General features: G+C 47.8%; 1 protein-coding gene across 3 annotated transcripts in view; it reads left to right on the forward strand.

The window, feature by feature from the left end:
- The window catches only part of ACVR1 (activin A receptor type 1), a 45,335-nt gene that overhangs the window by 25,712 nt on the left and 6,339 nt on the right, over positions 1-13,284 (forward strand). For all 3 annotated transcript variants that reach the window (XM_021543441.4, XM_021543443.4, XM_021543442.3), the window contains exons 2-8: positions 1,504-1,577; positions 2,141-2,407; positions 2,846-3,063; positions 5,344-5,443; positions 6,190-6,336; positions 8,364-8,639; positions 12,148-12,345. In XM_021543441.4, the coding sequence (XP_021399116.1) occupies positions 1,526-1,577; positions 2,141-2,407; positions 2,846-3,063; positions 5,344-5,443; positions 6,190-6,336; positions 8,364-8,639; positions 12,148-12,345 (1,258 nt within the window). In that variant the 5' untranslated portion in view covers positions 1,504-1,525. The remainder of the gene's footprint in view (positions 1-1,503; positions 1,578-2,140; positions 2,408-2,845; positions 3,064-5,343; positions 5,444-6,189; positions 6,337-8,363; positions 8,640-12,147; positions 12,346-13,284) is intronic.

Here is a 13,284-nt window from a genome sequence, read left to right on the forward strand (position 1 = left end):
CTGGGCCGTGCCCAAGCCCGGAGTGTCCTGGGCTGCATGGCCGTGGTGCAGCCTTTGGTTTGGTGGTGAGGACACGGGGTGGCTGTGTTACAGGCTGCTGCAAACAGCTCTCCTCTGCTTTAAGCTGCCTCTGTGCATTGCTCCCTGCTGTTTAACTCGCTCTGATCAGGTTTGCAGCATGATTGGGGAGGGTTAGGTATCAGCAGGGGTTACTGATGCCTTGGGTGCATCAAGGAGAACTAGGGGAAGCTTCCTTGGGGAATGTCTCTTTGGAAGGGAGAGTGTTGTTCTGGGAGGTGAACTGGTCAGTGCTGCCTGGGACTTTCTGTGAGGGTGAAAACTGAATATTTGGGTCAGAACTTTATGATCATTTTAACTGATGACGAATCAATTACTGGAAATAAATACAGAAGTAATGGCTTGTCTTTCATCACTGAGCACTTAAGGAGTGCTAATGATTTGAAAAGGCACAACAGAAGAGATCTGAGAGGAAAGCGGCAATATCAGATTTATTTTCAATTTTCATCTGCTTCAATTAGAATTAAATCTGAAAAATGAAGACAAATGCCTTCACATAAGGAACATTTTGTTCCATGTGACTAGGCCAGAGAGTCTCTGCAGGAACCAGCTAGCACAGGACAGACAAACCATTCGGAGTCACCAGCCCTAGCTGTTGGGTTAAATTCAAAGAAACTGCAGAAGAGTTTCTTTTCAGAAGCCTTGTTTCACAGTAAAAAGTGGAGTAAAGAGTGGTATGTTATTTTCTTGTAAAGACCAAGTATCATGGCAAATATTGGAAATAGAAAGAAAAATTCAAATAGAAAGGCAAGCTCCTTTATTTCCTGTTTTAGAGGGAGCATGTGCCTCTGCTTTATGCTGGAATCAGCCAGGACTGTTGCACAAGGTGTAGTTACTGTCTTCAGCAGCAGGGAAATGGACTGGGGCCATCAAAAGGAAAATCCTTGGAGAGGCAACTTAAACTTGGAAATTGCTCTTCAGAGAGCAGCATCTTCCTTAAATACATCTCAATCTTTTTCTTGCCATCCAGCGATGGTTTTTGCTGGTTAATGGAAGTTACTCTGAGTTTTCTGGTGGAGATCTTTTCTGTTTCCCCTCAAAGGCTAGCTAATACAGTTTTACAGACCATCGTCTCAGTTTAACAATAATTTAACTTCTAGTAAGCGGTTCAAAGAAGGGATCATCTGTATTGCATGCCTGCTTGGTACTGGAGGGTTCATATTTCCCTACTACAAGCTTCTGAATCTACATGGTAGTTGCATGTGATGTCTCTGTGGATCGAAAAAGATGTTCCAGTAAATGCATGGATTTTATAAGTGAAGGAAATTATTTAGGAAACAAGACAGAGGTAAAAAGGAATCCAGTCAATGCTGGGTTGTGTTTTGTGTAAGGAATTCATGAATGGCTAAAGACTGCTTTTGGGCTGGTTCCATTTAAAGACAGCAATGGAAGCATACAGAACTCTTGTGTCTCTCCTTTCTGCAGCTCCAGGGTGGTTGATGGAGTTATGATTCTCCCTGTACTGATGGTGATGGCGTTCCCATCCCCGAGCTGGCAAGGTGAGTGTTGTGTGGGGTCAGGGTTTCCAGTGTGGTGTTTGGTCACTCTTCCATGATTCATTGCTCCAGTGAGGGCATTGGCTTTGGAAAGTGACTTCTGTAACTGGTTTACACAGCTGTGTGCACGTGAAGCTTTTGTGACATGCAGCGTGTTTAAGGTTTGCCTCAGAAAAAGGGAATAGTATTTCCACTGCCACGGAGAGGAAGGAATGCTTCATTTGAAGATCTCTTGGATGTTCTGAGAGATGAGCTCCTGAAAGATGGGTGCTCCACCTCACAAACAGCCTTTGGAAAACATTGAGTAAAGGCTTTGTGGGAGTAACTTGGTTTTCTCAGTTTTAAATTTTAACTTACTTGAGAGAGATCTCTATGTCTGCTTTGGCATATCTCATGCTGAAATAGCTGAATTGGAATTGTTACCTCCTACTTAGTGGTTCTTCAGCACTACCTGAAAACACTGTTGCTTCCCCTAAGCAGATGTTATTGTCTTTTGATTTCATTACCTCTAACTGAAGCTATTAAGAACAGGAGGATGTTTTTTCCTCGACTCTTTCCTTTTGCAGATGATGAACGGAAGCTCAAGATGGTCCCCTACGAATGTGTGTGTGAAGGCATATCCTGTGGGAACGGGGATCGGTGCCAAGGCCAGCGCTGCTTTGCTTCCCTGAGCATTAATGACGGGGCCAAGGTTTACCAGAAGGGCTGCTTCCAGGTCTATGAGCAACGGAAAATGACGTGCAAAACGCCTCCGTCCCCCAACCAGGCCGTGGAGTGCTGCCAGGGACACCTGTGCAACATGAACATCACTGCGCAGCTGCCCTCGTCCAAAGGTGAGAGCTTAGCTCAGCAGCAGTGTGTTCTGAGAAAGAGGGGGTGGCTTTGGTCTGCCCTGTCGGGAGAGGGATGGCTGCAGTGCTGGCTGAAGGGAGGCACGGGATGGCCTTTGTGCCCTGGGCCCCACCCTGGACCTGCTGGCACACATCTGATGCCCTGCTGGGGCAGGCAGGGCTGCAGTGTGTGGCTGGGGTCAGGATGGAGGCACTGCCTGTGAGAAGTGGCTCAGTGCAGGTGAGGGCTGTGCTGTTCCACAGGGAGTGCATCCTCTGTGCAGGTGTGCTCACACCTGGCTGTGCCACAGCCTCTCTGTCACGCTGGGTGGTCGGGGTTGGTGTCAGTGCTAATGCGTTTAAAGACTTTCTCTGGGAATCTCCAAAATTATTTTTTTCTCTCTCTTTTCACACTTTTTCCCTTCCCCTCTCTTTCCCAAGGGCAAACCTTTCAAGGAGAAGCTGCAGGTTACAGCATGGAAACACTAATCATCGTTATCCTGGCTCCTGTGGTAGTGTTGATAGTTTTTTCTGCAGTAGCTGTGCTGATCATACGGAGAATACAGAAAAACCACATGGAGAGGCTCAATTCTAGGGATGCAGAATATGGCACAATCGAGGGCCTCATTGCCTCGAACGTGGGGGACAGCACGTTGGCAGTAAGTGACCTGCCTGTGTGCAGGGTGTGAGTTTTCCTCACTTCCAAACTCCCCTCTCTTCCTTCTGTGTGGCCACATCACTAAGAGCATGCTTTGCTCTTAGTGATCCCCCTTGGCCAGGGGGTGCCACTTGGCCTCAGGACTGGAGGGGTGCTGTTCCTGTGCTCCCAAAACTGTAGTATTAATGAATTTTAACCAAAAGATGGGTGTGGCAAGTGTAGGTCCTTTGGACCTGGAGAATCACTCTAAGCTGTTTGTTTTCTGGAAACAGTGTCAGCACATCAGAACAGAGTGTACCTGGCTGTTGGGTGGCCTGAAGTAATGGGAGAGGTGAAGAATTGTGCTGCGTGTTTGATATACAACAGCCTGAAGAGCTGGAAAGAAAATACAGATAATTTTGACAATTATAACCTTCAGACTGCCATTATCTCGATAGCAGGACTCTGAGATGACTGGGATGTCAGTGACATTTTGTTGATGGAGGAGGAGTTCTAAGAAATGTGCAATCCTTACTCAAAGCTCAGTTTTCAAAATATGCTCTTGCTCATACGGTCTCTGGGAAATACAATGAGCTGGGAAGTGTTCCCTTTCTGCAGATGACTGTCCCTTCCCCCTTCCCGGAGGCCAGAGCACAAATGTCCCTCACTTTATCTGAGCAGAGCAAGTAAAACTTCAGGCAGATGGAGTGTGTTCCTGAAGCAATGCAGACTTTTCTTCTTGCATTGCTGAGATAAAATGTCCCCGACATTAAGAGGCTAGAAAACATTTTCTATTTTGGTGCCGTCCCACCATAATGCACTTTCGCTTTGGGGCCAAAGAGTAGCCTGTCTGTTAATATTTTTTTTCCTTTTTTTGTAATGCCTTTGGCTCTGTTTAATGAGCCCACAAAGCAGTGATCTGTCCTTAAGCATTGACTTCAGCTTTTACCAGCTCTTCCATCTTATGTGTGCAGGATCATTTCAAGCCATTTGCAGACTTTTTGTACTTGTAGTTATTTAATGTTATGTGGAAATGGTGATAAAGCCTGTAAAGAAAAAAAATCAAAATTCTGTTTCAAAGAGCTGGGAGCTGTCAGACCCTCTGAGCCAGTGCTGAATGGTGCCAGCACTGCTGCTCTGCCTCCCAGTGTGGCTGATGCACAAAATGTAATCGGTAGCTCCTCTGCCCAAATGTTCATCTAAACAGCAAGTCTTCTAGATTCCAGATTTTTCTTCTCCATTGTGTTTTAAGTCACTGGTTTTGTCACACATTAAGTAAGTTTACATTTAGGATTAGTCTCTGCAGTGTACCAAGTGCTTAAAGCCCTAAGCTGTTTAGTGGAAGGAGCTCTGGCCTCTTTAAATCTTGTTTTTACAGTTGCTGTAGATAAGTTTGGGGATGTTTTTTTTTTGGTTTTGTTGCTTTTGTTTTGCCTCTGATGCAAGCAGGAAGGAAAATGGGCCCTTAGTTTGTGTTAAAAAGTAAGGTAGTCTCTGTCACTCCTAGGTTATCTTTTTCTTGAGCACTCATTAAGAGGTTCTTAGAAGAAAGGAGATTTCATGGATATCTGGTCCAAGCACAGCAATGCAGTTTTCTGGTAATAATAGGAAGTTGATTCTGTTTAGGCTTTTTTATCCTATTTTCCTTTGTAAAGAAAGATTCCAGCAATAGTTGTTAATGCTTTGAACTAAACTCCTGGCTATGAAAATAGCTGGGCATTAGCATTTTACAAGGCTAATGGGATTTTAATATTCAATCAGGATCTCACTCATGTTTATTATAAGCTTACAGCTCAAAGTCTGCTTTTTATGCACTAAAAATACCAGAAACTGATAAAGCTTTTAAGAAAGATTTGTTACAGAAATTTTTCTGGAGTATCAGTGGCAAATCTTGTGTAGGTGATGCTGGAAAATCCCTTCACCTCGTTTATTTGAAAACTGGTGTTGGTTTTAAATACCTGCACCAAGCTTGGATGGGTATCAGAAACAGCTGGGAGGGCATAAGATAAGTAAAAGAAGAGTGAAGTGCTGAAAAAGGGCAGAATCTCATGACAGACGATAGCTGGTTTGCCAGGAGTGGGCTTCCAGTGCATACACATTTGTTGTCATATAGTTATTACACTTACTAAAGAAATAATGACTTAGTAAACAAATGTCTTTGACGCCAAGTGACCAAATGGCATCCCCAGAGCCACAGAGATACTCCCAGACTTTAACCTAACCTATCCTTTGTGCATGTAAACATGCAGGGGAAAATGGGGTTTCTCAGGGGTCCTAAACTTGTGCTTTTCCTTCTGAACAGGATTTGTTGGACCATTCCTGCACATCTGGAAGTGGCTCTGGACTTCCTTTCTTGGTGCAAAGAACGGTGGCTCGCCAGATCACACTTGTGGAGTGTGTAGGTCAGTGTCTTCTGGGTGTTTAGTTTTTTGTAGGGCTTTGGTTTTAATTTTAAGGATTCATTACATCTTTCTTCAGCTTATTTTTATTATTGAGTAGTGTTAATTGAGTTTAGGAAACATTTGGGTCAAAGATACCTGGAGGCATTGGCATTGAGGGAAGATGCTATGCAGGCACTGAAGAGGTCAGGAAGCTATAGGGGTAAAAAGCTTGACTTGCAGACAGTATGTCCTGATCTGCACAGGACAGGGTTTGGTTTTGGTGGGGCTGGTGGTTTTTAATCCTTTTTTCCTTTGTGGATGGGTTTGGGTTTTTGCTTTCTTTAAATCATGTTGCAAGGGGTGATGATGGAGTAGAAATATAAGGGCTGTATCCCCAGTATTACATTTCCTTCCTGTCCTTGCTGCAGAATTGACAGCTCTGTGTTGTGCACGTGGACTTTGCCATGTGCTGCCTAAGTCACTTCAGCTGCAAAACCTCTTTCATTGCTGGAGGTGAACGGTGACACCTCCCAGTTCAAACCCTCCATTCTGCACTGGTGTGCAGGGAGGGGAGATCCACACTCACACGCCTTGCAGGTAAAGCAGCCAGGAAAAACGAGGGATGCTGGAGCACAGTGTGGCTCCAGTGGAAAGAAGTGCACGCAGGGGATGAGATCACCTGGTGTGATGCTTGGTTCATGACAGTGGAGTTCTGCCTGCTGAAGGCTGGTTGTTCGTTGACAGCTTCTGTGTTTTTCCCCCACCAGGAAAGGGCCGTTATGGAGAAGTTTGGAGGGGTCAGTGGCAAGGAGAAAATGTTGCTGTGAAGATCTTCTCTTCTAGGGATGAAAAGTCCTGGTTCAGGGAAACTGAGCTGTACAACACTGTACTGCTGCGGCATGAGAATATTTTAGGTAAGTAGGACAAGCAGGTTCTGTATCCTGGTGTGTCTGGTGTAAAGGTGAGTTTCCTGGACAGGTCACCTGTGAAGCACTGCATGCTTGCCAGGCGGCTCACAGTCTCTATGTTCTTGTGTTGTGATAAACAGCTGAAGAGAAATTTTCAGGGAGAGACCTTCCAGGAGGGGCTGAGTCTCAAGAAGGGAATGTGTCATAGCAGCTTGACTTGCTGCTCTTCAGTATTCCAGCAGGAAGCAGTTAATCAACCAGATGAATCAGGTGTAGGCAGCTGAGCACACAGAAAGCAGTGGAGGTGCCACAGAGCCCTGTGGAAGGGGCTGGCTCCTGCAGCTCTCATGGCAGAGTCCTGCCCAGGCTCAGGAGAAGCTCTGGTGGATCTGTGTTGGATTGTAATCTCAGTTTCCCTGCAGAAATGGAGGGAGAAAAGGTGGGGAGGAGTTTATAATGAGATTTAGGGATTTGAATACTTTTCTGTATGACTAAGTAAGGTGTAATATGAATCCAGTATTCTCTTGTGTTTAATTGTTCTGCTCAGGGTGAGAGTAAGCTCTTTTGGTGTTTAAACTTCAGTTATAGCTGCATGATGTATCTTTTTCCCTGTAAATAGGAAAGTAAATGAACCTTGTGCATCACTCATACCTCATGTGCTTGGTTCTAAGAACTGGGAAAGTGGCTTTGTTGTGTTGAGCCATTCTGAGGTTTAATCAGCCCTTTGATTCCTAATAGTCGTGCCCTTCTGTCACTGGTGTGCCACCTCTGCAAATAAAAGCAGCAGCACATTTTAAGTGCTGACACTGCTTCACCCAAAATCTGTCTTCAGACAGTTTTCCTTTGACTCCTTATTCTTGCTTCCTGTCAGAGAACGTTCCCTGGTTCTCTAGCTCACTCTGCTAGACATTTGTGTGTTTCCTGAAGCAGTTCCTTTGTTACTACAAAGATAATTCGGTGGCCTCCTGAAATGTGAATTATTGAACTTCCCTTCCCAAGAGGGCAAGTGACTTGGCTGAAATTACATTGCATATTTTCTTTGGTGCTCTGCCTGTGTTTAGTCTTTCTTGATGACTGTCAAATTAGTTGGCTATTTTAGAGACTTTTTTAGATGTAATATTAAACAGTATCACAGATTACAGAAATGTCGCATTGTGCACAAGTCTGACTTTAGGAGAGAAAGCAGCGGGTATTCTTTCTGGCAAATGTTTGTGAGCTTTTCATAAACATGATTTGTTTTTGAGTTGGGAATAAAACTTTCGTTGTTCCCAGCTAAAGCTGTTGAGGTCACTATGTGGGTATATTCAGAGGTGACAGGAAGGGAGCTTCCCCTGAATTTGGGGTTCAGTTTTAAGACATGTTTTTGAAGGCAGTTCTTGAGGTCCATGCTTTTGAACAGAAAATTTTCTCTGTTTCTTCATAGAAGATCATTGTGGTTGGGCCACACATTTAACCCTTTACTCAGGAGTCTGCACTGGCTGCCTGTGGACTCTAAAAATGGAAATGGTTGTTCATGGCTTGATGTTTGAGGAGTTTCTGCTTTCCAGTGACCCTCTCAAAGTGGGCAGCAGCAAATGTGCTGCAGACTTGGGGTCTTCCCCACCCCCGAGTCCTTCAAAAAGAAGGAAAAGTAAAAATATTTTTAAAGTGTGCAGTCCTGACAAGTAGTTTTTTTATGTGATTGACAGATACGTAAATGGGGTCTTGTGAATAGATGTGCGTTAGAGTTCCAGCATTTGTTGGCTTTGTTTTCATCGCAGCGGTACCTGCAGTCATCTGCAGTGCAGTTGTAGTTAGACAAGTTGTGCATTGCAAGAGCGGCCTGCAGTGTTGATTCACCTTGTCACAGAACATTTCAGAGCTGGAGGGACCCTCAAGGATCATCGAGTCCAGGTTCTGGGTGGATGGGCTGTGCGGGTCACACCCAAACCTTGGCATTATCAGCACCTGCTCCGGCCGGCTGAGCTGCTTTTCTCGGGGAGTCTTAAAGCTCTGTCAGTTTATTTTATCTTTCTCCTCTTCTCTCCCTCTAGGTTTTATTGCATCTGATATGACTTCCAGGAACTCCAGCACGCAGCTGTGGCTGATCACACACTACCACGAGATGGGCTCCCTGTACGACTACCTGCAGCTGACCACGCTGGACACGGTGAGCTGCCTGCGCATCGTGCTGTCCATCGCCAGCGGCCTGGCGCACCTGCACATCGAGATCTTCGGCACGCAGGGCAAGCCGGCCATCTCCCACCGCGACCTCAAGAGCAAGAACATCCTGGTCAAGAAGAACGGGCAGTGCTGCATCGCCGACCTGGGTGAGCGCAGCCCCTGCTGCTGCACGGCCAGGCTGGCGGGGGGCTGCGGCTGGAGGATTGAGGGGTGCTGGGGGCGTGGGGATGGTGTGTCAGTGACCCCTGGCCGCAGTGACCCCTGGCCGCAGTGACCCTGACCCCTGTCTGCACTGACCCCTGGCCGCAGTGACCCCTGGCCGCAGTGACCCCTGTCTGCACTGACCCCTGACCCCTGGCCGCAGTGACCCCTGACCCCTGTCTGCACTGACCCCTGGCCGCTGCCCCCGCGCTGCCGCTGTCTCGCTGGCCCTCCCTGCAGTGCCCACCGCGGCCGCCAGGTGGCGGCTGCAGCCCAGCAGCGCTTTGGGGCCGGTTCCCGGTTTAGCGCCTTCGATCCCGTTCCCGGACGGGTCCCGTTCTTCGCGGACGGGTCCCGTTCTTCGCGGACGGGTCCCGTTCTTCGCGGACGGGTCCCGTTCTTCGCGGACGGGTCCCGTTCTTCCCGGACGGGTCCCGTTCTTCGCGGACGGGTCCCGTTCTTCGCGGACGGGTCCCGTTCTTCCCGGACGGGTCCCGTTCTTCCCGGACGGGTCCCGTTCCCAGATCCCGGACGGGTCCCGTTCCCAGATCCCAGGGCTTGCAGCCCTCACACCTCATTTCGGGAGCAGTGTGTGTCCTGCCACAGACAGGCTGAGCCGTGCGCTCGCTGTCCCGGTGCCGCGGCCCCATCAGCCCGAGTCGTGCACAGCGTTCTGTGACCCACAGGTGGGTTCCCTGGCACCAGCTGGTTTGGGACTGCAGCACCATGCACGGGTGCTGAGCAGCAGGCACAGCAGCCTGGCTTGTTCACACCTTGGAGGGATGTCTGACAGTAACTTTGTTTTGCTTCCCTCTGAAGACAAGGGAGAAAATGGTAGTAGAGGTGTATTGAGGCACCATTGCCTAGGCAAAAATTGTAACAGGAGATGGGAATTTTAAAATAATAATTATGCTGCATAGAATTGTATTAGAAATGTTCCTGTCACTTGTGCCTGAGGGACTTGAGATACAGCCAGGGAAAACAGGAAAGCCACATACTTGGGCCTCTGGAAACATGCTATGGAGCAGTAACAAATGGAGCAGTGAGCTGAAAATACAAAGCGTCACAGAGTGGCTTTTAAATAAATTTGTAGTTCACTCTGAGGAGGTGCAGCATGTCCTGGCATTGACTGACATGGCATAGGTACAGTGAAATCTATTACACTATTTATCTACCGGTTTCAGATGTCTGTGAGAGATTTTTCTAAGAGAATACAGCAGTAAATACTTCTCGATTAGTCTTTATGATGGTTAAAGTAGCTATTTTTTAAAATGGAAACTCCTCAAACATATATCTGTCACATTTTCCCTATGTTCCTCCTCTGTAAGGGAAAGTGACCGAAGAGTTTGTGGCTTCTGGCATGCATTCCTGCCCTCCCTTCTGTGAGGCTCTGTCTTGTTTGCACGCTCTGATCTGTTCCTGTGAGGATGCGGAGCTGGGAGCTGCCGTGGCCTGTGGCCCAGGATCAGGAGCTGCAGCAGCAGCCGTGGCTGGCTCAGGTGTGCTGTGGGGCAGTCAGGAAGGGATGTCATGCATCCCTGCTCAGCTGGCAGCTGGGGAATGTTCTGCTTTGTCCTTGCAGAGCCGTGCCCGTGGGCCTGGGCTGGGCAGCAGGCGGGGCTGCGTGCTCCCGGGGCCCTGTCACACCAGTGGGTTCCAGTTTAGGAGCTGGTGTCTCGCAGCAGGAGCTGCTCTGCCGTGGGCTCAGTGCCTGCAGAGCCCTGGCAAGGGGCTCTGGGCTGGAGCAGGGGCTGCTCCCCAGCTCCCAGACTGCAGGGTGCCTCTGTGGTGGGTTACAGCACTGTGTCCCGGCCCCGCTGCCCCTGCCAGCTCTGCGCTGTGCTGACCTGCCTCCCTCCCTGTGCACCTTGACCCGGCGGCCTCTGCAATCTGGTTTGCTCCGTTCCGGTGAAGTTTTACAGTTTTTATCAAAGTGTTCTCTGAGGGCCTGATGTTTTCAGAGTTGGCCAGGAAATGTGGTTTCTGACCTTTGTTTGCTGTTGCAAGCTTTTTTAAAGGAAAAATTATAAGCCATACGTAGTGTATAATATAACCTAATATGAATTTAAAATAGTGCATAAAAGTGTATGTGTATGTGTCAGTATTTGACAGAAGTACTTGGATCTGGGAGCAGACTTCTCATCAGTCTGGGGTGATGAGATGGTACATAAGGTCTCCCTAGGAAGGGTGGGGACAAACATTTTAGCAGTGTTTGTTGTGATAGGCCAAGGGGAGTGGTTTGAAACTGAAAGAGGGTTGATTTACATTAAATATTGGAAGTGTTTTACAGTGAGGGTGGGCAGCCCTGGCACAGGGTGCCCAGAGCAGCTTCCCAGTGGCTGCCCCTGGATCCCTGGCAGTGCCCAAGGCCGGCTGGACAGGGCTTGGAGCACCTGGGACAGTGGAAGGTGTCCCTGCCATGGCAGGGTGGGACTGGATGAACTTTAAGATCCCTTCTAACCCAAAATATTCTGTGATCTTCCTAAATGTGCCATAACCATATTCTTATCCACTTGAAATACCTTGAAGTGCATTTAAATTGTAGAAAAGTGTTCTCAAAATTTTTGTTATGTTAAAGAACAGACTGTTCTTTGGAAAGAAAGGCAAATGAATGATCTGGTGACAGGTTAGTTTTTGTGGGACTGAGGTAAAAAGCCTTTTAAGGCTCACCTAAAATAAACTCCTGTTAAATGTAAATAGTATATGTCATTCTTAGATTTGTTGAGGAAATTAGGGAGAGTTTGTGTCGCCCTCTCTGCCGCTTGGCTCTGCTGTGCACCCGCTGCTGCTCAATTTGCAGTGCTCTCTGTTTACCGTGGCCAAATGAGTGCTCTGTGTGCTTCCAAATTTACAGTAATTTGGTCCCTCACATAATGTTCTCTGCTTAAATGTTTAGTAATTAGTAGAAACCAGGTAGAGTGGTTTTGTCTGACTCATTTTAGATCTGCTTGAGGATGTTTATTTTTCAAACTGCTGCAAATACGGTGTTTTTGTTTTCCAGCTTTATTTTTTTAACTTGTGTGTATCCTTCATGCAGTGTTTTTCGTCTCCCTTCCCCACAGTTCGGGTGTATCCACCTACCCAAAAGGTCTATAAATAAATTTGAATGCTGTGTAAAATTGTTTTGTTCTAAGCAGCAGCTGTTTGGCCTCTGTGCATCTGCACCCGGAGTGCTGGGGACATCCAGTGGCTGCAAAACACTTCATGACAATGTTTTGCAAGAGTGCAATAAAATGCTTGATGGTAATCCCTTAGGAGATAAGGGGCCTGTCTGCGGCCCCAGGGGTGGTTTTGCTGGCAGGTTTGGAGCTGACCTTGTTGGTCTTTGGACAGTTGGGCCCTTGGCTCCTCTTTCAGAAACCATCTGACAGGGTTGCTGCTCTCGGGGCCTTTCAGCGTGTGCTGCTGCAGTTGAAGGGGTCTTAACAGTGCCTTGTTCTTTCTGTCCCTCAGGCCTTGCAGTTATGCATTCCCAAAGCACAAACCAGTTGGATGTGGGGAACAATCCCCGTGTGGGCACCAAGCGCTACATGGCTCCAGAGGTGCTGGACGAGACGATCCAGGCGGACTGCTTTGACTCCTACAAGCGGGTGGACATCTGGGCCTTTGGGCTGGTCCTGTGGGAGGTGGCCAGGCGCATGGTCAGCAACGGTGAGTGCCTGGGACTCCTTCCCTGGGCTCTGGGAGAGCTGGGAAGGGTAAGTCACAGCAAAGCACCCGCCCCAGCGTGCACAGCAACATGCGCACGATGGCTTGAGCCCTGAAACGCTGAGGAAGCTGTTGGTGTGTTGGGTACAGTGGCTGATTCCTCTTGCCACTTCTGTTAAGGAAGAGAAGTCCCCTGCTCATTCTAAGTCCTGGTGAGACATAATTCATACCAAATAGCTGTTAAAATTTTAAATCACAAGGTCTCTTTCTTCCTTGTGTCAGTAAACCATAGTGAATACTTTCAGGTGTCTGTTTCTCATGACAAACACTAAAGGACAGAAAGAAAGGCAGTGCAGAAGGTGTCAGAATTCAGGACTTGCTTTTGCTTTACCAAGTTGGAATGTAGCACTGGCATGTGCACAGGTACAGTTCTGGTACTGGACACAGGTATTGCTGCAGCAGCTGCAGCTCACAGAAGCTTTACCTGAGCTGCTCTTGAATGAGAAAGGGTGGATGGTGCTGGCAGCTTCACCAGGTTGGTGTGGAGCTCATGGCACTGCAGACCTACCTGCTTATAGGTGCATGCTCTGGGAATTAGATTCTGACTGAGCTCAGTGCCACCATGGAAACACTTAGGTGATGCAGATCTGTCTGTGCTTTGGTCACATCAGGGCAGTCTGAAGTTGCAGGTGCTGGTGATACCAATTGCACAGAACAGTTGCTCTGTACTCCTGGCTGTTGCTGTAAATAATTCCATGCCCTTGCACTGGTTGGGATGGAGCAAACATCTTCCCTGGTCTCTGTGCATTGAGCTGTGTGGGAATCATTGCTGGTTAGGTGGTCACTGATAACCCTGTTTGCTTTGCAGTGAGACTTTGGCTTTGGGAGTGAGCTGCAGGAGTAAGGGAGGGTAGTGTCTTGGGGGCCAGAGGCACTCATCAG

The sequence above is a fragment of the Lonchura striata genome, chromosome 7, assembly GCF_050655825.1.
Source record: "Lonchura striata isolate lonStrDom1 chromosome 7, ASM5065582v1, whole genome shotgun sequence".
Classification (NCBI taxonomy): Eukaryota; Metazoa; Chordata; class Aves; order Passeriformes; family Estrildidae; genus Lonchura; species Lonchura striata.